Raw genomic sequence first — 27,834 nt, 5'->3', positions numbered from 1 at the left:
ACATATCAATGATTTGGTGGTGTTCCTTGTATTGCTTAAATTGTGCACCAATTGTAATTCTGTTTTTTCAAAGACCATGCAAAGTCATCTACGGAGCAGATGCTGACAAGTGATAACTATTATGGAAAGAAGCTTATCCTGTGTGGGAATTATTACAGGATTGTTGAAGGTTTTTAGAATGGCCTCAGAGGCTTGGGTGATGCTTGTTAGCTAGGTTTAGAATGGCTTAGGTGTGGATGAGTGTTTCGGAGTCCAAATCACTGAGGGATTTGGTTTTATTGTCATTGGTGAGACTTAAAGTAAACCTGATGTATAGAGTCCAAGGGGGGTTGTAAGGTGGTGGGAAGGGAGGCATTAATTAGGTGTGCACCCTTTTGTGAAGAAGATATTGAAAAGAATGCACAGAGTTTGGGAAAGTTAGAAGGATTTGGATGAGTTTCCAAGGTTTTCAAAGTAAACCTTTGGAATATTGTAAGAACCAGCAAAGAAAGCTATTTATGCAACCAAGACATAAGTTCAAGATGTGCTATTATCAGTGAGGTATAGGTTTTTTTTTTAGGAGTAATATCTTCAATAGTCAATGATCAGAATCACAAAACAGTGGGGAAAGCATATGAATGTCAAATATGAGAAAGTGCGTTACTGTTACCTGTATGGAGGTGGGCTATTCTGCAGGCCCTACGAAAGCGGTAGCCTTGTTGACTGAGGTAGTATATAAGATCATTGTGGCAAAGAAAATTGCGAACTCTTTGACGCACCAGGTATGAGAGATCAAAGACTGCTTGGACGTAGGAAGAATCACTGTAATTAGAGAGAAAGGAGAGGTTAAATTAAAAGACTGACTTGCAGAAAAATGCAAGGAAATCATGGGACTGTACAAAAATTCATGATACAGGTGTCTTGCAGAAATTAAATACTTTCAATGCATCACAGGAAAACTCACACAGACATCATAAAACTTAGTAGGAGGTTGCACTTCCTTCTTTATGCAAGTTTTAAAGGCATACACCACAGATATTCATTCTGCATGGAGACGAGATGGTGTCATAAACCCAAACTGCTCTGAGTCACTCTCATGAGATGCCTTGACACAAAGATATTGTTACACAGTGGATGCCGGAAAGAGTTGCAAACATTTTGAGGGAAGGAATAAAGAAGCAGGAAGATGGGTGCTACTGTTAGAAACGCTCAAAGGACAAATTGATCTTACAGGCCAAAGGAAATGAAAACCCATGATCATTATGGAGGGAGAGCCACTACATCCCAAAGTTAGAACTAGATTGTAAAACTAAAGAGCAACACTTTCCCTGTCATTAAAGCAGAGATTTGCTCCATATAAAATAAGTCATTATCGTTTCAGAAAGCACAGGGAAATGTTCTGGTCTTCAGCCTGAATGGTGAAGATGGCCTGCCTTGCATTTATGGAACTATATCATAGTACATAAAACTGAAGTAACAGTTAATTACTGATCTTTGGAGTTCCACATCTTGGGTACCATTCACATGCTTGGAAAAGGTCAATATATACCACAGCTTCCTCGCCATCCCCATTTTCCCTAGACCGCTATAAAGTAGTTACTCCATCTCTGCTTAGGTCACAGTTCTGGAGATTACAGTCTCCCCAGTATTGACTACTTTCAAATCATCTCAGACCACTTGAATAGGTCTGGTTAGGAGTGACCTTTGTGCCATTGGAGGTTCTAAAAATCAGAAAACTCTTTGGATGTATAGTCCTGCTCTATAAGTATCAAACTTCACCTAAATTGCCAACGTAACCTAATTCTGTGTTTTAGAACCTCACTGTGGATCCCATTTCTCAGAACAAAGACACCATTCCATTGACAGAATTTTATAATACATTTCATAATCCTCCATATTCAGGATACAAAATAAAACTTTCAATGCTCCTTGTTGTTAAATGTGAATGCAAAGCAGAATTTCTCTGAATAACATACGAGTGTTATGTCAATTCTTTACAACACAATCAAAAGCAACACAGAAACATTGCTTAACTTCTAATTACCCCTGCTAAAAAGATCCAGTGGAAGGGAATTCACAGCATCACCAATTACATCAATGTTTTTGATTCTTCTGGATGGATCCCATGGATGTAAGTTAGTATATGGGGTTCTTAACTATGGGCCTAATGTAAAAGAAGGAGTCTACCCAGACATTCTGGTTGAACTCATCAGACATAGTGATGGACAACTAACAATGTCAGGCTGAGTGGTTCGCCCCGATGCCAGTCACAGTAACTCCACCAAAGACAGCCAAGAACAGGCTATCCAGAACATATGTATTGCATCCACAGCATCTTGGAAAACATCTTCCCCTCTCCCAGTCATGTTAAGGGGACAAGATGTGTGCATACTGACATTTATCCTCCACTTTAGGGGGCAATGCTAGCACCCTAGTTTGTTAACCCCTTGGCCGCGGCGGTAATTCTGCCGCGGCTTGGGGGGAGGGGGGTCCGCGCGGTGCCGACGTGCTGGTGAGGGAACCACTCCGTCACCAGCCACGGGTGGGCTGTGCTAATGACGGAGTGGTTCCATCACGGTCCCACCCGCCTAACAGAACGCGCCGCACAGGCGCGAAATCAACGCCGCGCAGGGGCGGCGGCCGGGCCGTGACGGAACCACTCCGTCATTAGCACAGCCCACCCGTGGCTGGTGACGGAGTGGTTCCATCACCTGCATAGAAGGGGTTAATGGAGTTTCGGAAAGCATTGACATCTTTGCAGAAATAGTTCTAAGCCAATGGCGAAACAGCCACTTCATCTGAGTAATGAGTCCCCGCCCAGGAGGGCAGTCTTCAATAAAGCAGGTTTTCATCCAATACCCTGGCTGGGGTTGTAAGTGGCTGATGTAGAATTTGTCCCACAAACTCTAAATAAGGCGGTGTAATTTATGAGCAATAGAGAATAACATTAATATTAGAAAAGTCCAACCTACTGAATGATGACCAGACACACTTCATGCACTCTTCATGGTAAAAAGTGTATAACTGTACATGGTACCATACCTAGCCAAAAAAGTAAGATTCTAAGCATGGAGACCCATGGGGCACTACATCATAATTGCATGCCACTAAATGGTGTTACCAGGAACAAACAAATTGCAATAAAGGTTCAAAATCAACTGAAAGAAATAGGATGCACATGAGGTGGCGAGGGGAGCTGAACAGTCATTCAGGCAGCACCTCTGGCTCCCGCCAACCCAGGCCCTGGAAGCCAGAGTGGAGAAAAGGCATGTGACGGGGCTGAAAAGGTGTGTGGATGATAAAAAAAAATCAGAAGTGCCTGGGGAAAAAACTCACACAGAACAAAATCTTTTTGCACACGACAAGAAAACTGAAGCACACAGTGAGAAAATACGACAAACGTATGACAATTTTAGGCTAATGTCATCAATTTAAAATATGTTTTAGAATGCCCCATATATAAATCAAATATCTTGATTTAACGAATGAGGTCTCTATGAAGATCTATGTAGGCAAGTTATACTGGGGAATGGTGGATGGTGGCACACAGCGGCGTGGAAGTGCAAGTAGCACCATGCAGGTGCCTTTGTTCTGTCTGTGGAAGTCATAGCTGGTGGATGGTGTGCATCACAGTACGGTCTCCATAAACCTGAGCTCTGGGGAATCCATATGATTCAAAAGGGATTAGGCAGGGAGGTAAACATGATTAACTACTCTGAGGTGCACAAACGCTTACCAGCAAAATGAGAATTATGGTGTTACCATTCTGTTGGGATGTGTTTGCCCACAGAGGAAAGGTCATTCTGAGGATTACCAGGCTGCCTTAAGATGGAGGAGTCAGAAGGGCTGTCTCCTTCTCTTCGAGCCCGAAGAGTTTTAAGGAACTCCCAAGCCCATCACACAAGCAAAATTGGCCATCTCGCCCTCCTGTAGCCTTCCTACATGTATAACCCATCTCCAACCAATCATCTTCCATCTCCTCTCCTTAGGAATGAGCTAATCAGGCTTCGTGTTACACCACCGGATTCTGAAAAAAGCTTTTGGTTGGTGTCCAATTGCAGATGGTCCGGATCCCACCATCAGATTGGTGCTATTGCAGCCTCTATCCCCACCTTAGAATTTGAATTTTGGATATGGGCACTGAAACTTGGTGGAGAAAAGCTAATGTCCTCTATCATCATGGTCTAAACAGACACCCAATCACCTTAGAAACTTTAGCCCAAACTGTGAAAAAGTCAAGAAACTCACCTGTCTAATTGGCAGTTACTGTCATAGCTGAAGGCACATTTCATGATGCTGTCCAGGGTCATTAAGCTGACATGCTGGAAGACTTCCACTGACTTGTTTTTATCAATGATCTTTTCCCACTTATCCTAGAGAGGAATAAAAATGAAATACTTACACTAAGTGCATAAAGTGTGGCAAAGGTTCTCTTTTAAGTAGAGACTTTCAGATCATAAACACAAGGTAGCTGCAAATCCAAAGGCTTGCATTATATAACAAATGATGAATCTACACAAGAATAACACAAGAATAACACAAGAATAACACAAGAATAACACAAGAATAACACAGCGGGCAATGAAAATCAAGCAGAACAAGTGAGCAGAATTGTGTATAGTGGTAGAATCTATATGTTTTGAGTTTTTATTAGGCAGTGAGACATAAGGTAAATATGAGTATGAAAAGAAAAGAGAATCCCGGTCTTGGATGGGCAATGGAGAGGAAGCAGGAGTGCATCTCCCCCTCCAGAACAGGAATGCAAGCAGGCTCTTGAATTCTGCGTTGCTTACTACTGAGCGCATTTAAGTGTGGTTTGTGTAAGCCTGAAGGTCTCTCTGCTCCAGCACAAAATGGATATAGTATTCAAAGGCTGTAAGAGCCTACCTGGCCACTGAGTCCTATTGAAAGCAATGAACTGAGCAAGAAGTTCATAATGCTCCTACTAGGGTATGAGTTTACATGTACATAGGAATAAATTAATTAACGTGACTGCATCTCATGATGCCCTGTCATCCTACCAAACAACTGCTGAGGCCACTTCACAGTAAACATGTGTAGAAATAATCAGAGAAGAGGGGGAAAGGAAAAAATCAACATAGGATGAAGCTAGAACGATATAATACTTGCTGCATGCAAAATAACTGATTAACACATGTATGAACAGAATAAGGGAAAGACGGAAACCTGGAGGAGATCTGTGAGTGGTTAGCATAGCTAAGAGACTGAAATCTAGACAAATGCGTTACACATTTTTTTCAGTCATTCTAAATTCGTCTCTTAAAAAAAGATCATAATTGTGGTGATCAATTTTCAAGATAAAAAGTATGGGGCATAATTGAAAGTGCTCACTTCTGGTACCACACTGACAGCTGAGGATAGAACATATCTCATGACCCACCCCACCATCCTTCTCCTATGGCCCACAAATAAACCTTGAACAGCCTGACTGCAAGTTTGATTGTGGGCCACATCACAAGCTGAAGCATAACCTCTTGAAATTGTGACGTGGTGGATGAGCCCTCCCGCCTCCACAACTTTATGTATTGTGCACTCCACAAATGCATGATTGCCACAGCATCAGAGTGAAAACCATACATGAGGGTGTTTGTGTTAGGGATCCATTTAATCTATCCTGAATTGAACTTTAAGGGGATGGAGAGGGGGAAGAAGTGCAGACCAAGTGATGGGACTCAACTTAACTTTTAGTATCTATAAATCCAAGTTTATGAACTAAAAAGCAAACCAGCAAAAAAAATGTAATAAACTGACACTCACTATAATTTGACCAGTGCATTTTAAATGATATTCTTAGAATATATGTGATTCATATCCTATAGGCTCTGACACACATCCACGAAGATTTCTCATTTGTATTTTAGGTACCGGTTTTGAACAGAAGTCCATGAGCAATGCATTCCTCAAACCTGAGTTAAAAACCATGAGTGCATACAAAACTGTGTGCATGAAACTCAAGTGAATAGGCAAGTAATACTCAAGTGAATAAACACTGGTTAAAAGAAAATTCATTAAAAAAACTACAATGGGGAGACAGTGGAGTCTGAAAGGGATATTAGGAAGAAGGACATAGAATAGGGCCACACCAAGTGGAAGATTCGATGCCAAGTGATGGGCAGAAAAGGAAGCAATACCTCTTATTACCTTTTATATATAGGGAAAGGGGCTTTGGTCCACGCAGGAGCTGGGTTTGGCTGAATGCAATGAGCAGTGGAGTATTCCCACACGGGGGCTGGCACAGTGCATGGCCACAGGTAACAAGATGTGTGTTAACAAAAAATAGCAGCACATTACACAAAATCAGTAAATATCAACACTCTTTAAGCTTACACTATTCCTCAAAAAATCCTTCATTCTTACCCTCATTACAATAGTCTGACGTCAGCATTCACCAATCAGCTAAAGATTCTGCCTTTTAAACTCAGGCAATCTAGGAGGGTGTAGTGGGTGTTGAAAAACGCTTTTCCATATAAAAGAATGTATTCTAACCTCTTAAACTTTCTATTAGTCATTTAGGCTTCCAAGAACAATTCTTCAGATTCAAGGAACAAAAATTGATAAACCATTATATCGGTACTGCCTTTGGTCAGACTAACCTACATCAGCTTACAAAAAACTCATTTTGGTGGTGGAAATTTCTAGAAGGTGGCGGTCTCTGCCCAAACCCCTTAATGAAACCTCACTCCTCCATCACAGACAGACACATTCTGGGTTCAGCCTACAGGCTGGTTTATCTCCTTGCACAGCAAAATGGGAGTTTTCAAAATAGCAGAAACATGTTTTGAAAGAACTCTAGCCCCATCCTGTATACATTTGCACAAAACCTGTCACACCCTACTCCCTAGTCTTTTTTAACTGTGTCCCTCAATTTTAGAAATACCAACAGAAAGCTAAACGTTACGGAATCTACCAAATTTTGTAAAATGTAGCACATGCATCATGATGTCCTGTCTGTCAAACTCACGGATCCTTTGCTCAGTTTAGAGTCCGCGGAACAAAGCTTACTTATGATAGTAAGTCCATGCAATGTTTCCAGAATGTTATTGGTAGAACAACACAGTACCTGCCTACAGTCAAGGCAGTCGACTCCCAACTATCTACAATTCTAGAGTCAGAACCTAACAGAAGGCAATTGGCAGTAGAAGAACACTAAAATGAAAACATTGCCCTTAACACCTTAGGAGCTTCGTAAATAAACCTCCCCAGTGCTGCGCTGTCCATTATCCAGTGCTGAACTGGACGTCCAGCGGTCGCACGCAGCACTGGGGAGGTAGTGCCCGTGACGACCGTTGGCCGACGGCAGCACTTAAAGGGTTAAAGCAACAAACCCCCAAGTACAGACAAGAAGCATTAAAGCAATATCACAGAGTATATATGAACACGCATAAATGAGCATGTAAATATGTAACATTACTAGTCATAGACATCACTTACAATGCCTTTACAGAGGAAAATAATTCTGTAAATACTCAAAGGTTGTTCCTATCCCTCTGCAGGCATTTAGTGTGTCTATGTAAGTTCTGTGCGGAGGACCCCATTGTAATGTGTGCATAAATAAAATGTAGTGTTGGCATAATAAGCCATAAAAACCCATACCAGCATAATTTTGGTTGAGTCTGAGATCAATTTCACGTAAGGTTTTAAAACATCGTAGTGAAAGCCAGGAGTCAACAGTCTTCGATGCTGAAACCACTTTGGTCCGGATAAAATCAGCAATCCTCTTCCTATGGGACAAAGCAATCACCAGAGGGTACATTCGTTAATATTGTCAAAAGTCAGAAAATTTTAATAGAAGTGTATTCATCCACAACACTACCAAGACAAGTCAATATATTTTCCATGTGTTAATGTATTGTTGTGTCATAATCTCACAATGAAATAAATTCCCTAAACCACCAACAAGCCTCAATAAAATATTTGCATGAAGCGGAGAATCCCATCATGAGAAATACACCAATTTTATTTCTTCTATCGTTAACTATGTACCACAAGCAAAAGTAATATCAGACATCAAGGAACCCTGTCCTTTTCAGGTCTCACCTAGCAGTGTGTAAGCGCTGCTTTAGACACCTTTTGGAATCGCTCCAGGCTTTATTGGGAACGCGTGCATGTTTTGCACTGTTCCCAATGAGCCCTGGTGCACGTTTGGCGATTCCCTTGCGGGAGCGAGCAGGAGTGCCATATGTTAGCAATTATCGTGCTCGTTCCCGCAAGGTAAACGGCGTGCACCACAGGAAATCCTTTGTCCACACAGCTGCCCGCTTTTTAGTGCCCCACGCGTTTGTGATTCAGTGCTTGTTTTCTTTTTGGTGTAGCATCCCATGAGAGTGCATCTGTTATTGTACTGTCGTTGTTTCAATGCTTCTGCCTGCCCCTGCCTTTTGGGTTTGCCTGTGTACTTAACCCCATTGTCTTTCTGGGCGCTCCATGTTGGTTTCCTGTCCCTCCTGCTCTCTCCTGTGCTGCTTACGTTTTCCTAACACCCTCTACCACCCAGCCATTGCTTCTGTTCCAGCCCCTGCTATTGCTTCTGTTCCTGCCTCAGTCAAGCTCTGCGTCCATCTCATTCCCCCCTTGCTAGTGCTTTTAATTGCTACCGGGTATGAGAGTGACCTGGAATGTGCTGGCCCCTTTAAATCCCTGACGCTGAGTCTCTTACTTACTGTGACAGGAAGTACTAGGGTGACGTACAAACACTGTATATGAAACTTAAAATAGCTCACATTGCAATAGGCACTATTAACATAGAGCAAAACTCAGAGTAATTGAAAAGTGCAGAATCTAGAAGGCAAGAGAGTTGTTTTACGTCGAGGTAAATACCTAGTCACCAGGGGGGAGGTAGACGGAGGAGAGGAGAGTTTTTCCTAAGGTAGAGGAGGAAGATTTGTGTTTCGAGATGCTCGGTCATGTTACGTATCATTAGAAGACACTGTTCACTGTGGCCCCCATGGTGCTGTAAAAGTAGCACATTTAAAGGAGAAGCAGCACAGAAAACAGAAGCAACATGGAACATGATGCTCTGAAGCAGATCATTGCAGAGTTGAAACGCTATATTTTATTATTTTTCCAAACAGAGATTGCACAGGTTGTAGCTGAGTTTCCAAGGAAGCTTCTGCCAAGTTCTAGACACTGCAACAGAATGCGTGCCTCCAAGATGTGGGTTTGAGAGTTCGAGGCAGAAGTGGTAACACCAGAGGAGTGCTTGTGTGCAGGAAACCTCTAGCTTTCGGAATTTGTGGCTAGCTTTACATTGCACATGTTTCACACAGTTCACTTGTAAACTCAACAATAGGGTGCTTTTGTAATAAGAGGAGTGCAACAGTCGTTTATTCGATGACTCAAATGAATGCTCAGACAGAGGTCTCTTCATTAGTAGCGTAGCATGGAGCCATGGACCCTGGTACAAGGGTTCGATGGGTCACTGGGCCTCAGTGCCCCTGCTGCACCAATGGTAAGTAGCCCCCGCGGTTCCATGGGATCTTCAAAGATTTGCCAGATGCAAACCTGACCAGGCTTCTTGTAATCAGCTTGCTACCTTCTTTCAGAATAAGGTGCAAGTGATATATAACAGTCTTGTCAATCCATCAAATATCCTGGCAGTTAACAATCAATCTGCCTTGTGGAGGAGACATTGCAGTCTAGGTTAACTTGTTTTAAACCAATTTACGCAGATGATGTAATGATTCTCCTTAAATCGATAAAATCTGGGTCACCTAATGACCCTTGCCCCCTTGCTATTACGCACTTGGCCGCCAAGAAGATTAGTGAGATACGTACCCCCCTGATTAAACAAGTTTTGGTATCGGGGATTTACCCTGCAGCCTGGAAGACCGCGTTCATTAGGCCAATCCTGAAGAAGACAACGTTAGAGCCCACTGAGTACAAAAACTATCGTCCTATCTCGGGCCTACCCTTTGCAGCTAAGGTTCTCGAAAAGTCGGTCAATAAGACACTGACCGATTATTTAGAGAGCAATAGGCGACTGGATCCTACTCAACATGGTTTTCGACCACGACACTCTACTGAGTCTGCTTTGTTTGCAGCTTCAGAGGGGATCCGGAGAGTAGTGTGCGGTGGGGGCAGGGCGACTATCGTTCTCCTCGATCTGTCGGCCGCATTCGACACCTTGAATCACACTGTGTTGGTGCGGGGACTACGGGAGGTAGGAATTGGGGATTTGGTCTTGGCCCTTCTTTCCTCCTTTTTAGAGGACTGGAAACACAGTTTGAGCTGGGATGGTTTACAATCTGACAGCTTTAATTTGCCCGGGGCTGTCGCACAGGGATCAGCTCTGTCCCCGATGTTGTTCAATGTCTATGTGAAGCCACTAGCAAGACTTGTCAGGAAACATGGTTTCACTTTTGTGTCGTACGCTGACGACTCACAACTGGTGATATCCCTGTCAGATAGGCCTGAGATAACAGCAGCCAATTTTCACAATTGTCTAAAGGACATCATGAACTGGATAATCCTAAGTTTCTTGAAGATCAACAGAGAAAAAACTGAAGTGATAGAGTTCCGCAATGGGATATCGCTCTAGAACAATTCCTGGTGGCCACCGGAGGCTGGGGAATGTCCTCGCCCCGTCAGGAATTTCAGGAACCTTGGATTCATCTTTGACGACAAACTCAATATGTCGGCACAGGTTAACAGTCTAACGTCTGCCAGTTTCTTTCTGTTAAAGACTCTCCGTAAAGTTTTTCCTTTTATCCCCTCAAACTACAGAAGACGGTAATGGCTGCCCTCTTTCTGTCCAAATTGGACTATTGTAACACGCTGTTCCTGGGTATCGATTAAAACCAGATAATAAAACTGTAATTATTAAAGAATACCGCTGCACAATTAATTTTAAACCTCCCTAAGGGCTATTCTACATCACTAGGAATAAGGGCACTACACTGGCTCCCCATCCAGCAGAGAGTCAATTTTAAGGCGCTCTGCTTGGTGCACAAGGCACGATATGGAGGTTCAGATGATAGCTAGGAAATGTTCATGCTTTACACCGCCTCGCGAAACCTTTGATCGGCCAGTCTTGGCCTGAACTGTACCCCTAAGTTTTGAAGGGCCGGATGAGGGGGTGGGGCGGGGAGGTCCCTGTCCAGTGGTGCAGCAAAATTGTGGAATAAACTGCCAGTGGCTCTGAGACTGCAACCTAATCTATTACTTTTCAGGAAAGCTCTGAAAACTCGGTTGTTCACACCCGAGTAGATCTAGCTTAGTCTCTGCCCTTGCGTACACACACACCAGCGCCAAGACGCCCTGGCATTCGAGTGCTTAATAAGCCCCATATCATCATCATCATCATCATCAGGTAATGGTATGGTACGGATACTTAATGAGTAATATTAGGCTGTAGCTACAAATAAGGGCTGGATGTATCAAGATACTGGTTGAAAAAATTGTCACAATTTGCAACCAGTATTTTTGTGACCAGTGTTTGATTTTGCAAACCGACCTATATACTAATAGGCTAGTTTACATAATTCCAATTCGGAGTGTACCGCAGTGTGACATACCTAATACATTTTCATTAGGCATGTCGGAAATTGCAACTCATTCTGATTGATCAGTTACACAGATGATGGCATGCATGGGTCATCAGACCACCGTCCCTGTGATTGTCTTTGAAAAAATACAACTTTTTTGCTTTTTCAAGCAGCCTGAGATCCTGAAATGAAATGGAGTAGATTTTAAAAATAAAAAATGTTTTAATATTGTAAATGTTTCATTGATAGTTGGCATGCGTCCTCCGAGCTGCAGTCTAATCTCCCTCTAACCTGCATCCCATGTCACAAACGTGTCTAAAGAGGTCCCCTTTCTTTTGGTGAGCCCTAGGTAAGAAAAGGTAACTTTTGAATGGTTGCATACATCTGGTATTGAATCGCAATATAGACAACATCCACTTCCAAGTTGCCATTCGGTATCTGTTCGCAATCCCATTTTAGGAGTCGATAAAACGTTGTCACCTCCTAAAACTTGTACATGGGATATCTTTTTTTCCAGTTGCAAACTCAAAAATTAAATGTTTGTGACTCCAAGCAAGTTTAATACATCTGGTCCCAAATGCACTAGAAATAAAGTAGTAGGCGACAGTGAACTGGAGATTTTTCTTCAAACAATGCACACCCTCCAGCTGAGATATCCCTCTATTTACACTAAATATCAGCAGTAGCTGTGTGAGTCAGCCTCAACAGCACCTGCCTTTACATACTTTCTCTTTAATCATGCCTTTGGTATGAAAAGCACTACATGCAGGATATCACTTAAATAGGAATTCCTATGAAACCTCGGCGTGCCCTTCACAAGTCAAGTCACATGAGTACATTAGATCTTCCAAAGAGTGCTGCCAATCACATTATAGGAGAAACATGTAATAGTTTAATGGAACAGCGTTCTTAAAAATTAGAATACTCTAAAAATCACACATTGGCAATAAAACACACAATTATTTAGTTAAAGTTCCCCAAATATTTCTAGACATCCATCCATCAATTTAAAGCCTATGGCTATGTACAATGCACCAAATCATAATGTTGCAATTTCCTGCCACAGTATTTAAGAAAGGAGTTTTGAATCATTTCCATACGTACCAATCCAAGGAACGAAGAAATTGTACACCATTGCACCCTTGGGATCTAGGAAAATAATATAAAATAGCAAGGAGAGTAAGAATCGGCTTACAGGTACACATTTTTCATAAATAAAATATATAATGGAAAAATAGGTGTATATTCATGAAGTTTTTTTATATTTATGGAACAACTGTAAAAACAATTTGTATTGTTGAATTGTGCAATCTGTTGACAGTGACTACCGACTTGAGGTAATGCAATGGCATTATACTGCCATGTTAAAGCCCCATTCACTGTCATTTCTGTTCATGTGTAACAAATTTGGTAAATAAACTTATCACATTGATGCATGCGACAAGTTTTAGAGTAGAAAACAACAAAACTATTGTTCTAGAGGAAATTAAATGTAAACAAGTGACGCAACAAATTGTTTGCATTTTAATGTAGAATGGATAGGTTAAGCATAGGTGCGCAGGTCCAAAAATATGATGTCCTATTTTAAACTATGAAAATATTTTATACTGTATTTCTTTTGTTTTAAGTGCAACTTGTTATGGTTTAAATTAACTAAACAATAAAATATACCTACCTAGGTAAAGCTCAAGTATTCCTAATGTGCTAAAGTCTGATTGACTGGATGGCTATCAATGAGTGAGCACGCTTTGAGATTTCTTTATCCTCCAATGGCGCAAGCACAGCTGTAATTTTGTTAACATATTGCCTAAAGACTTCAAATGAGTTTGGGAGTTCCCACAATTCATTTTTTTATTAGGATTCCATACTGCACCATACATAGTCACTGTATTGGTCCATGTTTGTAGACAATTCAATCCGAAGCCTTTGATCTAGTGAATCTTCCTGAGCTGCTCTCAGTTTGTGACAGAATTTGACAAAATATCCTTGTCTTGCATATTTTTGCCTCACAAGTCCAAACTCCACCTGATTTGTGCAGGCGCGGCATTCCGGGGTAGTCGGAAAACCTGCCTGTAGATGTCAAGGTTTAGCTTCTCAAGCCATTCACATTCACAGCTGCAAAGTGCTCCACATTCATAGGCTATGGTGGGTTATAGATTCATTCTGATGGCCTCAAGTAAGGGTAGGAGCAAGGTGCCTCAAATCTTCTTCTGAAGGGATAGAAAAACAGCAGTGAGAGACCCTGCTTTCACTTCCATTTTTTCCTTATGTCATAAAAAAGTGCTGCTTTTGTCAATTATTACTCCCAGGTACTTGTAAGCTTGCTCTTGAGTTAGTTTGTAGTTATTTAAATACCAGGGTCCCGCATTCTTAATTCTTTTACTGAACGTTAACACCTATGTGTTAGCGAGGTTAATGTCCAGGTTATGTGCAAGGTTGTAGTTACATAGTTACAGCCTTTGTTCTACTGAGAAGAAATATATTGTCAGCATATAACATACATTTTAATGGTTACTCTCTAGTTTGGGTGCATTAGCATTTGCCTGATCCAAGGCTTCTGTGCGGTCCGCCAGAAAGAGGTTGAACAGTGCTGGGCCTCACACGCATGACTGTTTAAAGACTAGATTTTATGGCAGACAATCGTTCCATCTTCTATTATTTATCCTAACAGGGGTGGCTTTAGGCAGGTGCAACCTGTGCACCTGCACAGGGCCACCAAACCCCAGGGGCCACCATGCCAATATATATCCTAAATATAATAATCCTCTGAGGATGGATACATATTTGCGTGGCGGCCCCTGGCAGGGATTTGGCGGCGTCCGGCTCTGTTCCACTTCCAAACACCCTAACCCCCCCTCTTCACTGGCCCTCGCGCCTGCGTTCCTCCTAGTTCCTGATTGGCTTCTTTTTTTCCCTACCCACTGCTGGCCCGCTGGTAACTTCCTGAGCTCCGGGGGGCTCTGCCCTGCCCGGACCTCCTCTTCCGGGGCCCCCTACCTATGCTCCCTGCCCAGGGCCGCCATGAGCCTAGAGCTGCCCCTGATCCTAATCCACGTGGGGATGTAGAGTTGTTGAAAAGCTTTTAGCAGCTTATTTGAGATCTCCCAAGGAGCAAGTTTCGATCAGATTTGTATCCTTAGTACACAATCAAAAGCGGCTTTCAAATCCACAAAACAGGCAAGTAAGTTTTGAGTTTCTGATCCTTCTTATAGTCAATACTAGTACTGTCAAATTGGTCACAGCGCCCATCCCATGGTGAAAGCCGGTCTGGTTGTATGGAATTATCTTCCGGTCTTCCTCCCAACTGTTCAAATGGCAGAGTAGAAGTCCAACTTAATAATTGGCCTCATTATCTAACAAAGCGATCAGGTGGTAATTTGAGGGATTGCTATTTTTTCTGCCTTTAAAGAACGAGTGAATGAACGCATCAAGCCAAGAGTTTGAAATCTGATTGGAGGTAAAACAGTAATTATACAGTGGGACTAGATAGTTTGCCCATTTCTGCTAGCTTGATTTGTAGAGAGCATTGGGAAGGCGACTAGGTCATGGAGCTCCATCTTATTCACTTTTAATTATCAGCTTCTCGATCTCTCGTATTTGAAATTTTTCCATCTGTGCCATTCATGTCCTGCGCTGATGGAAAAATAGTTATGTCATGCATGGAATTGTTATCACAGACTCTTTCACTCGGATATTATATGGAGCCACTAAATACTGCACCCAGGCTAACTCGCTGATAGTGGTGTTGTTAGAAGTGAATGGGCCTCTTTCCAATTTGTTAACAGTCCTCCAGAATTGGCTTAGAGGCTTACTTTTAAAGACGTGGAGTATTCTTATACACTGGCTTGTCGGTGTGCCCCTTTTTGGCTGTCCATATGGCTTTTCTGTACCCCTGTCTGAGCCGTATACATTGCTCTAGCTGTGCTGTGTCAGCTGGGTGCTTCCTTACTGCTCTTTGTAAGTGGTTCATGCTGTTTTATGCTGTTCTTATATCTTGTGTAAACCATTATGATTTTTGTTTCGCTTGACCTTGTTGGCATCCTTTATGACACAGTTATTTAACAGCTTGGCGACAAATGAATCCCAGTCTTGCACCGGGTTACTGTCCTGTGATATTTTTGAAGCAATTAAGGGGGCACACTGCTCAATTAAGTCTTTTGAGATATGGCCTTTCCATTGCAGCCTTCTCAATTTTTCGTTGTAACTGGATACTGGAGTGTTGCAGATTTTGAGTCCTCTCCACTGTGTTTAAGGGAAGACGGGCTATTTAATGCCTACTAGTCACCTCTATTTGATTAGTAAGCTTAGGCCTAAATTAAGAATATTCATTCTCACTTTTTGATATATCATACATATTACTATTTTCTATTTTCTATTTTTATGTAATATGCAGGCTGAAAATTCATGGTGGTCATGATGTATTTTGAAAAAGAGAAAATGGACGACGTAGGGTGTAATTATTGGTGCACTCTGAGGGACAATTTCACCAATTTATTCCCTTGTTTCGCACATCTACCAGCTACTAGGGCACCGCCCAACACTAAACTGACTAATAAATACTAGAGAAATGAGCTGGGAGTGCTAAATTTTAGAAAGTACAATTATTTAATTGCATTTGGCACAACAAAATTATATCCGAACCAAAAATCATAAAACAACAGTTCTCCAAAAATAAAAAGTATTATTATTCTTTGGTTCTCGATGTATTTCTTATACTGCCAACAGCCGACGCGTTTTGTCCCGGAAATGGGACGTCATCAGGGCTGTAAATGTAAGAACAAAATGTATACATACATGAGTACACATTTTACATCCATATGTTTTTTTACCTACAATTTTACCTTTCCCCAAAACATAAATGTTCTGTGTTATTGTCACACAGTGCAACCTGGTACCATATGGTAATTGAAGTATTCATTAACATTGCTATAACGTCTGTTAGAAACCAAAGAGAAAATTTGCGGGATTCTTTTCGTACAAAATTATCTGTGCAATTAGTACCAATTTTTAAATACAAATTATTTTTACTGTATATTGACAAACTGGGATAGAATACGGGCAACCTGGTCAATGTTGGCAAAAAATTCTGCCTTATATATTTTATGTTAATAACTCATGTAGGCTCACCTTAAGTCCCGCTAATAGTTCGATACTTCAACATCTGCGATATTGCGATTCCTAAAAGTAGGAGGCTCCCAAGGACAACTGTAGACCTTCATAAATCTAAAAGCATAATATCGTATTCTATTAGTAATGGATAATAGTCGTCTATTAGAAGTCTTTCTTCTCCCTGACTTCTTACTACTGAGTACCATCGCCTTTCATTAGAGGGTTCTCCTCAGTGGAATCCCATTTACTTATTAAGTTACCCAATTTCTTGTTGCCTTAATATATTCATTCTGGCCACTCCCATTAAGTTACTGCGGCCTTCTTGTTAGTTTGTTCAGTCCCAATGTAAGTAGATATACCTGAAGTCAAACCATCCGATTTTCTCAACACCCAATATGTCCTTTCATAATATGTTTCAATTCTTAGGGAATGTTTCTCCAAACGTCCCACCTATTGTAATCAAACAAATCTTCCTTTAGACTCCCCATTCACTTGTCAGTTAAGAACCAAAGCCCTAGCACTACTTGCTATAAGAAACTTGTGTCACCAAAAGTAACTCACCCAAACATCCAAAAAATGATTCTCCCTTTCCCCCAACAATCCATGTTCCAAATCTTATTTCTTCACTATCAAATCCGTGTTCTAATTGGGGCACAAGAGACAAATATATCCAACTATTAGTATTGCTCTAAATTATCTCAAGACTGTTTCTCCCTGAACCCCTCGTGTTCTAAGCACTCACCGTTAGACTAGGAGCCTTGTTTCTTCATCTCCGCCCGGGTTCGATAAATCCCGTGAGCAACCTCCCTGTGAAAACCCCTCACAATATAAAGAGCCGAATATCCAATCAGAAACTGCTAAATTCCCGGGAAAATTCCAACGTAAAACACATGTGTCACCAAACCTGCTTCCAATGCGGTCCGACATCTGTATTCCATCCGGTATATACCTATTCATTTCCGTTATTACGTCAGACTTGTCCCATGTGATTTTTCACAACCTGCTCTCAGTGCGGTCCGTCATACCTATTAAATCCGGTGTCGGCCAATCCATTTCCGTTATTGACATCATACTGAACCCGTGTGTTGCATAACTATGCGTTCAGTGAAATCTGCCGCCTTAGTTCTGAGAGCAGCAATCTTATTCGCTGTTCCAATATATATCTCCCTTGCTGATTGGACCATATCACTAACCTCCTTTATGTATCCCGTTTGCTCGTTCCCTACGGTGAACAAACTACGAAGTGAAAAAGTCACACGTTAAACATCAAAGCGCTCATTTAATTATCTATTTATAAGCTATTCTGTTTATGTTCCAAGTAAAACGACCTGTGCACGTTTTCTAATGGGTTAAATTGCTATTGATGATTATGTTTACCGGTCTGCACATTCCTCATACCTAACCAGTGCATGTGATATTTAATCCGGTTGCCCATATATTATGTCCAGTATGTGTACAAAACATTATATACATACTATATACATTATAAAAATATTTCAGTGATATTTACAATGAGCCTCACACAGGAGGCTTGAGTTTGAACAATTACATCAACTATTTTGGTGTTTTCAAAAACCTTATTAAATACCAAAATACATAACCAGCCTTAATATTACATCTCTTGTGCCATGCATTATGCCAGAAAATGACGTAACTCCGAGTCAATGTTAAGACCTTGTTTCATTGTCCGACATTTAATTATCCATCCTGCTTCTGCCTGTCTGATTCGTAACTCCCAATCACCTCCTCTGACGTGTTGTGCTACCTTTTGAATCCCATGGAATTGGAAATTTCTATTTGAGCTATGTTCCCTCTCCATGTGTGCATATAATGGTGATTTAACATCACCATTAATGATTGCCCGCCTAAGTTGCTGTATCCTTGTTTTCAGGGGCCTCTTAGTACTCCCTATGTATATTTTAGTACAACTACAGATAATGGCATATATCACCCCCATACTGTTGCAATTTATGAATTCATTAATCCAATATTGTCTATTACTATTGTACTTAAAGGTTTTGATCTTGTTCATGCCGTGTGTACATATTATACATGAGCCACACACATAAAACAAAACCAAGAATTAGACCAAGATCAGACTACCAGGGGAGAACTAGAAGTCATTAATTTGTCAAATAGACATTTGAATGAATATGAAGAATCTGTATTAAAAAAAGGTTTGAAGTATTGTCCTGTGAATAGTTGTGGTTATACTAACCTTGAAATTGATTTGTTCAAATTTTGCAGAAATTTAAAACTAAAAAGTTTCTTTTCACTTTTGGATGTTAATGTGCAGAGACAAATACTCAATAAAAATTCAGAAATGACAACAGCAGAATTACATAATATCCATTTATTAATGACTTTGTCAGGGGAGTTGGAGTTGAATTTGGATGATGTAGCCAGTCTCTGTGATATAGAAACAGATTATCATTGCACTAGTGGGTGACGCTGTAAATCCAAGTTTATCCCCCAAGGTAGCCAGTTCGCAGCCATAGACCTATATATGGAGAAAATATTAGAGGAGTTTCACAGATTACAAGACAAACCGTTTCGGAAAGGTAACAACAAAGATAATCTGTCCCAGTTGGAAAGATTGGCTCTTTCAGACCTCAGACAGGATTCATCAATAATAATCAGGGAAGCCGACAAGGGGGAAATATTGTGGTTATGAATAAGTCAAATTATGTAGCTGAAATACGTGAACAATTGAGTGACCCTTATTGCTATGAGAGAATAAGAGGTAATCCGATGAAAGAGGTCACTAGGAATATATCAGAACATGGATTTGTTTGGAAAGAAGAGGGTTTGATAGATGCATCAGAGTATAAGTATCTCAACGTCATTCACCCCACCTTTTCATTTTTATACACACTGCCTAAAATTCATAAGTGCAGGGAGAACCCCCGGGAAGACCTATAGTTTCTAGCATTGGCAGTGCCACTGAGCATCTCTCAGAATTTGTAGATGGCTTTTTAAAACCACTGGTGATAAATTCACCTTCCTATGTGAGGGATACAATGGACATTTTGAATAAGTTAAATGACTTCAAGTGGGAAGAAGGCATGATTTTAGCTACGTTGGACGTAGTTGGCCTATACACTTGTATTCACACTGACAAAGGAGTAGAGCCATTGGAACATTTTCTAAGTAGAAGTGCAAGTCTAAGACACCATTCAAGAATGTTAGTGGATATGAGTCGATTGATTTTGAATAATAACTACTTTCTATTTGAAGATGAATGGTTTCATCAGATCAGGGGTACTGCGATGGGTTCCAGGTTTTCTCCCTCTTACGCCAACCTATTAATGGGTTGGTATGAGAGGGAGCATGCCTGGAGCCGCAGAGCGGGCGAATGGATGGATCTGGTGGTATTTTGGGCCAGGTTCATCGATGATATTTTGTTAATATGGAGAGGCACTTCCGATGAACTGGAAAACTATTTGAACTATTTAAACAATAACGATTTCAATGTAAGATTAACGATGAACCATAGTTCATCAAGTATAGAATACTCGGATGTGACACTAATGGTGGAAGGGGAAAACATAAAAAGCAAATTGTTCAGAAAGGAAACGGCCACCAATTCTATTCTAAGGGCAGACAGTTTTCACCCAGGGGCTGTTATCTCAGGCATACCGTACGGCAAAATGGTCCGGGTAAGAAGGAACTGTAGTCAGGAGGAAGACTACACTAATGAACTGAACAAATTGCAAGAAAGATTGAGTAGGAGAGGTTATGCCAGAAAAGACTTAACACGAGCTAGGGACAAGGTATCAATAATTGATAGGAAAACCACTTTGATTCAAAATAAGAGACAGGTGGCCAAACGGGGACCTTCTTTTGTTACTACATATTGTATACAGAAAGATAAAATTAGACAAGCCCTAGGTAGAAATTGGGACTTATTGAAAGGTGTGCCAGGTTTTGCAACTCAGTTAGATGATAAACCACGTTTGATTTTCAAGAAATGTCCAACTATTAGGGACAAAATTTCGAGTAATTATATTCGTTCTATGGCCATAAAGACACAGGATTGGTTTCCCCCACAGCCTAAAGGTTTTTATGTGTGTGGCTCATGTATAATATGTACGCACGGCATGAACAAGATCAAAACCTTTAAGTACAATGGTAATAGACAATATTGGATTAATGAATTCATAAATTGCAACAGTATGGGGGTGATATATGCCATTATCTGTAGTTGTACTAAAGTATACATAGGGAGTACTAAGAGGCCCCTGAAAACAAGGATACAGGAACATAGGCGGGCAATCATTAATGGTGATGTTAAATCACCATTATATGCACACATGGAGAGGGAACATAGCTCAAATAGAAATTTCCAATTCCCTGGGATTCAAAAGGTAGAACAACACGTCAGAGGAGGTGATTGGGAGTTACGAATCAGACAGGCAGAAGCACGATGGATAATTAAATGTCGGACAATGAAACAAGGTCTTAACATTGACTCGGAGTTACATCATTTTCTGGCATAATGCATGACACAATAGATGTAATATTAAGGCTGGTTATGTATTTTGGTATTTAATAAGGTTTTTGAAAACACCAAGATAGTTGATGTAATTGTTCAAACTCAAGCCTCCTGTGTGAGGCTCATTGTAAATATCACTGAAATATTTTTATAATGTATATAGTATGTATATAATGTTTTGTACACATACTGGACATAATATATGGGCAACCGGTTTAAATATCACATGCACTGGTTAGGTATGAGGAATGTGCAGACCGGTAAACATAATCATCAATAGCAATTTAACCCATTAAAAAACGTGCACAGGTCGTTTTACTTGGAACATAAACAGAATAGCTTATAAATAGATAATTAAATGAGCGCTTTGATGTTTAACGTGTGATTTTTTCACTTCGTAGTTTGTTCACCGTAGGGAACGAGCTAACGGGATACATAAAGGAGGTTAGTGATATGGTCCAATCAGCAAGGGAGATATATATTGGAACAGCGAATAAGATTGCTGCTCTCAGAACTAAGAAGGCAGATTTCACTGAACGCATAGTTATGCAACATACGGGTTCAGTGTGATGTCAATAACGGAAATGGATTGGCCGACACCGGATATAATAGGTATGACGGACCGCACTGAGAGCAGGTTTTGAAAAATCACATGGAACAAGTCTGACGTAATAACGGAAATGAATAGGTATATACCGGATGGAATATAGATGTCGGACCGCAATGGAAGCAGGTTTGGTGACACATGTGTTTTACGTTCGAATTTTCCCGGGAATTTAGCAGTTTCTGATTGGATATTCGGCTCTTTATATTGTGAGGGGTTTTCACAGGGAGGTTGCTCACGGGATTTATCCAACCCGGGCGGAGATGAAGAAACAAGGCTCCTAGTTTAACGGTGAGTGCTTAGAACACGAGGGGTTTATGGAGAAACAGTCTTGAGATAATTTAGAGCAATACTAATAGTTGGATATATTTGTCTCTTGTGCCCCAATTAGAACACAGATTTGATAGTGAAGAAATAAGATTTGGAACGTGGATTGTTGGGGGAAAGAGAGAATCATTTTTTGGATGTTTGGGTGAGTTACTTTTGGTGACACAAGTTTTTTTTATAGCAAGTAGTGCTAGGGCTTTGGTTCTTAACTGACAAGTGAATGGGGAGTCTAAAGGAAGATTTGTTTGATTACAATAGGTGCGACGTTTGGAGAAACATTCCCGAAGAATTGAAACATATTATGAAAGGACATATTGGGTGTTGAGAAAATCGGTGGTTTGACTTCAGGTATATCTACTTACATTGGGACTGAACAAACTAACAAGAAGGCCGCAGTAACTTAATGGGAGTGGCCAGAATGAATATATTAAGGCAACAAGAAATTGGGTAACTTAATAAGTAAATGGGATTCCACTGAGGAGAACCCTCTAATGAAAGGCGATGGTACTCAGTAGTAAGAAGTCAGGGAGAAGGAAGACTTCTAATAGACAACTATTATCCATTACTAATAGAATACGATATTATGCTTTTAGATTTATGAAGGTCTACAGTTGTCCTTGGGAGCCTCCTACTTTTAGGAATCGCAATATCGCAGATGTTGAAGTATCAAACTATTAGTGTGACTTAAGGTGAGCCTACATGAGTTATTAACATAAATTATGTAAGGCAGAATTTTTTGCCAACATTGACCAGGTTGCCCGTATTCTATCCCAGTTTGTCAATATACAGTAAAAATAATTTGTATTTAAAAATTGGTACTAATTGCACAGATAATTTTGTACGAAAAGAATCCCGCAAATTTTCTCTTTGGTTTCTAACAGACGTTATAGCAATGTTAATGAATACTTCAATTACCATATGGTACCAGGTTGCACTGTGTGACAATAACACAGAACATTTATGTTTTGGGGAAAGGTAAAATTGTAGGTAAAAAAACATATGGATGTAAAATGTGTACTCATGTATGTATACATTTTGTTCTTACATTTACAGCCCTGATGACGTCCCATTTCCGGGACGAAACGCGTCGGCTGTTGGCAGTATAAGAAATACATTGAGAACCAAAGAATAATAATACTTTTTATTTTTGGAGAACTGTTGTTTTATGATTTTTGGTTCGGATATAATTTTGTTGTGCCAAATGCATTTAAATAATTGTACTTTCTAAAATTTAGCACTCCCAGCTCATTTCTCTAGTGGTCATGATGTATCCATGAATTACTGGGCCTGTCGGCCGGATGACAGCTCTTGGGCCAGCAATCCCGCTCAACATCACAAGATCCACACCAGTTTCGCTTCTTCAAGAAGATTTGCTTCTTAACTCTCAGGGAAACAACCTATTCAACGTTATGTGTATATTAGAATCTAAGCTGAATGAAGGATATAGTCTGAAGATTATAGCAATGTAATGTATTGAAATGAAGTATGTAGCCTGAAAATGGTTTAGTAATCAATATGTAAAATTGTTTTCATTGTTTGTGTTTTGTTTAGATCAATTTTAATCAAAGTGTTGGTTGAGAAAGAGACATAAAACGAAATACTAGTCTTGATAAAGGTGGTGCACATAGAGCAACACACCGAAACGCGTTGACACAATTCTTCCAAGTTAAATTCACGGAACGATTTGTCAGAACGGATCCATGTGATTCTGACTTTCATATAAAGATTCCCATGAATTAACATTCCGATGTGTTATTCTTAACAGTAAGTTACTATGGAGTAACCCAGTATCCCTCAGAACCTGGGCAATGCTTTTCACATAAACAATAGTTCTGTCGGGTAAAAAACAAGTGATTCAAACTTTTAGAAAATTAATTCATACAATTATTTGTCAAATTGCAATATTACTTGCTCTGAAAAGAAAAATGCAAATCCAAGATAACCGATAGGGTATAAACAAATTATTTTATGAATTTAGTGTCATTCATAATTACCCTGTATTCAACATGTACATTAGACATTAAGCATAGTTTACAAAACAGCGCATCAGACTAAAGAGATTGTGATATTGAGTGCAGTGATCTATCGTGCAGTGGTGAGATAGAACCAGTGACTTATATACAAGTGAAGGAAGGGAGGCGGGAAAAATGTTGGCCAAAATGATATTCAATCAGAGATATTCCTCTGTGCCACTAAGGTTGGCGATTTCTATGGAATACTCTTTGTTGGTCCAAGGGTATCTTTGTTGACGTTTCGACCCTAGTGATGCCTGGTTCTCGGGTCAGAGCGGGTCTTCATCAGGACAGGGGGGAGGGGGTGATGTCACCTGTTGAATTAATTGATATGGCATCAGGTGAGGATTTTGCATTATCTGTGAGTCAAGGAGAATGATTGTTCACAATGCTAGACTCACCTCTGGGGACCCAGGGGTGGAGGGGGGGAGCACCCAGGCTAGACTTCCACTGGATCTCAAAGGCACTGTGCTCAGATTCCAGTGGGGATCTACGCAAACATATAGGGACGTATCAATTCATGATCTATTAAGACCTGTCGCATAGTCCGAGGTATAGAGTGAGTAATCAGCTTACCCTAATCCAAGTAGATAATTCAAGTAGAATGGATAATTCAAACTTCTCTGGTATATCGCCTCTGTACATTGAATGAAAGAAATAAGGGGGGAACATACATTAGATAGGTCCACCCATCCCTGTATTCCCCTACTACGTGCAGATTTAAAATTAATAAAAATTAGAATGAAGGCGCTATATTAATTAGTAATCTAGAATTGTACCATTGTTCCATTTAAGAATTATTTATTTACAGCGCTCATATGGGCTTGGCATGGCGCTCGATAGAGATGTCAACATTTAATGTAGTTCTCTGGGCAATTAATCTCGAGCAACAAACATGATGGCCCAAATAAGTTGCTTCTAAAGCGCTCATATGAGAGCCCAACCACAATACTTCAAAGCGTGCATGTCTGCTAACACGACGCTATATTTGTTAGGCAAGTTAAAGTTGTTAACCCTTTGCCCTGTGCTTGATCGAGTCATTCCGTGCCCTCAGAGAGTTGCCCTCAGACAGAGTTAGAAAGTTAAGTTGGCAGGGGACAAGTCATGAGATCATGATGAAAAGACGCCGTTTACATGAGTCTCTCTGCGGCAAAAGCTCTCTCACCTTTCTTGATGTAGGTAGCGTAATGTAAGCTGCAGCAATTCGTTTCCTTCTCCTTTGCAGCCCTCGGAATAATCACTATTGGGTAGATGCTTCAACGTTTTTTTGCGATTCCTAAATTGCGAAAATTAAGGAATCGCAATTTAGGAATCGCAAATGGCAATGCATGAAAAAAATCGCATTAATTTTTTGCGATTCTGTATTTTTCCTTTTGGGAAGGGATGCTTGTTTGGGAAGCATCGGCTTCTTGGCAAGTGGAAACCCATTGCGGCGTCTTCCACGGGACTTTGATTTATCCACCATAACCACGTGAACTTGCGGCTGGATTATGGTTCATAGTGTTTAAGGCATGAATAATTAAATGTCCTGATGATGATCCTATTATTGTAAATGTATCGAAATGCCGTCGACACCTTACACTGGATGATTTGATTTTGAATTTACTAAATCACAACAGTGTACTTCTTGTAAATATCGTCTGCTACATTCTGAATAGATGCAGGCAGCCAACTCTTGCCTCACTTGTCCATGTATGTTGTTGTACAGTAGTAGGACACGGCTGTGTTCCACTTTGATATTATATTGTAAATATTGAATATTTGTAACAAATGTGCAATTAAACCCTGTCCGGCTGGACAGACGCTATAGATTTCAATTTTGGTCTATAAGTATTTCTTTCAGTAGCCTTTGAATGCCAGGGACCACTGTTGTTTGAAGTAATACTTACACCCAAGGTCCCTTGCCTATTGCTCCTTTGGGTATTCCTTTCTGTGATTGCATGTTTATAGAAAGAGAAAGTTGATTTATAAAAATTAAGATCTTCCGGCTTATAATCTAGCCGCCACCTCCTCTCGGCTTGGCGAAGCCAGGGACCACTGTTGTTTGAAGTAAATCACAGAAAGGAAGGCTGAATATTATGAGGGTAGAATTCAGTCTGCCATGAATAAGCAAAAAGAAACCTTTAAAATCCTGAAAGAACTCAGTCATAATAAGGAGGTTAAGTCATCAGATACTCCGATTGACTGTGATGCTTTCCAGGTTTTCTTCTTGCAGAAAGTTGATGGCATCCTTCTAGAAATAGAAAATTCCCCTCTGAGCCGTGGCTCCCCTTTCCAATCCATAGCCTCCCCTCCTCCTGAAACTCGGCTTGCCGACTTCCCTCCCTTGGATGTTCAAACCTTATTCTCACTGGCAAACCGAGTGAAATCAGGCTCACCAGCAGACCCGTGTCCTCCAAGAATTTTTCAAATGGCTTTGCCGAGTCTAGAGGGTTAATTCTTATTTTACTGAATACTTCCTTGGATACAGGCCACTTTCCTCCTGGGCTGAAAGAGGCCAGAGTTATTCCCCTACTTAAAAAGTCATGAGCAGACACCTCTGTCCTCAAGAATTATAGGCCGATTTCCCAGCTTCCGTACTGAGCTAAAGTACTTGAACAACATGTCCTCAAGACACTGACCATTTTTCTTGAGGAACAAAGAGTGTTACATCCTAGACAAGCAGGCTTTAGAGCACACCACAGTACAGAGTTGGTGATGTTATCTGTCCTGGATGAGTTGAGAATAATGGCTGACAAGAAAGTATCGAGTGCCCTGATTTTATTAGACCTTTCAGCGGCATTCGATACGGTCAGCCATAAAATTCTCCTGTCTCGCCTGGCTAATGTAGGGATAGAGGGATCTGCTTTTCAATGGCTTGAATCCTTCCTGACTGACTGAACGCAGAGGGTACAGTTGCGGGATCAGGTATCGATTGCCGGTTCTCTGACATGCGGTGTCCCACAGGGCCCGGCCCTGTCACCTCTGCTTTTTAATCTATATCTTCAACCGCTGGTGGAGAGTTTGGCTCAGCTGGACTGCCAGGTTTTCAATTACGCAGATGACACTCAGCTACTTGTACGGATTAACAACACTAGTGTCAGTCAGGATCACGTACAAGAAGTGCTGCGTTTTACAGCAAGTGGAGAAGTGTGGCTCAGGGGTTAGAGGCGGCAGACCCGGAATCTGAGATCGGTCCTGGACCAGGGTTCAATTCCCCGCCCCGGCGGGTCTTGGGCTAAAAATTCCACGGACTCGATAATTCTCGCCCCGGTGCCTCCTCGACTCACGGGTTCACACTCTGCGACTCTGGGCAACAGCTTGCTTAATCTCCACAACGGCCCCTCGCGGCGGGATGCCTGACTTTCACCTTGTGGATACCCTGCTATCTCACAGGGGAATATCAGGAAGGGTTCCCTAAGCAAGCGCCGGGAAACCCACTGCGGGTAGCTGTGCGCTATATAAGCTCAACTACATTTACAAGCTGGATGACTGATAATTCACTTTAAATAAATCCAGACAAGACGGAAATCCTGGCTGTTCCATGTGTCAACAGCCCTTGGTGTGACCTGTTTTTGTCGCAGGAATTAGGAGTTTCTCCTACCCCAGTTTCAGTGGTTATAAGTCTGGGTATTAAAATCGACGCCGACCTCTCTATGAACAACCAAGTGTCGGCAGTGGTTGGCATCTGTACAGGGATACTGAGGAGTTTGCGGAAGCTTGTCCCTCTTCTCACTACTATCTCCCTCCAGGTCATTGTCTCTGCCACAATACTGTCTAGGTTGGATTATGGGAATGCCCTTTACATCGGCCTCCCCTGGAAAT

The 27,834-nt window shown here is 41.0% G+C and overlaps 1 protein-coding gene and 1 long non-coding RNA gene across 2 annotated transcripts in view; one reads left to right on the top strand and one right to left on the bottom strand.

Annotated features, from left to right (window-relative positions):
- LOC144799974 (uncharacterized) overlaps positions 1–27,834 on the top strand; it is a 394,349-nt gene that overhangs the window by 1,157 nt on the left and 365,358 nt on the right. The window lies entirely within an intron of this gene.
- LOC144799963 (cytochrome P450 4B1-like) overlaps positions 1–27,834 on the bottom strand; it is a 306,599-nt gene that overhangs the window by 117,899 nt on the left and 160,866 nt on the right. Inside the window, exons 3-6 of the mRNA XM_078671608.1 lie at positions 12,588–12,632; positions 7,594–7,721; positions 4,228–4,352; positions 650–801 (exon numbers count right to left, since the gene is read on the bottom strand). Coding sequence (XP_078527734.1) covers positions 650–801; positions 4,228–4,352; positions 7,594–7,721; positions 12,588–12,632 — 450 coding nt within the window. The remainder of the gene's footprint in view (positions 1–649; positions 802–4,227; positions 4,353–7,593; positions 7,722–12,587; positions 12,633–27,834) is intronic.

The sequence above is a fragment of the Lissotriton helveticus genome, chromosome 1_2 (assembly GCF_964261635.1).
Source record: "Lissotriton helveticus chromosome 1_2, aLisHel1.1, whole genome shotgun sequence".
In the NCBI taxonomy this organism is placed as follows: domain Eukaryota; kingdom Metazoa; phylum Chordata; class Amphibia; order Caudata; family Salamandridae; genus Lissotriton; species Lissotriton helveticus.
This window is presented reverse-complemented; position numbering and strand designations above follow the sequence as displayed.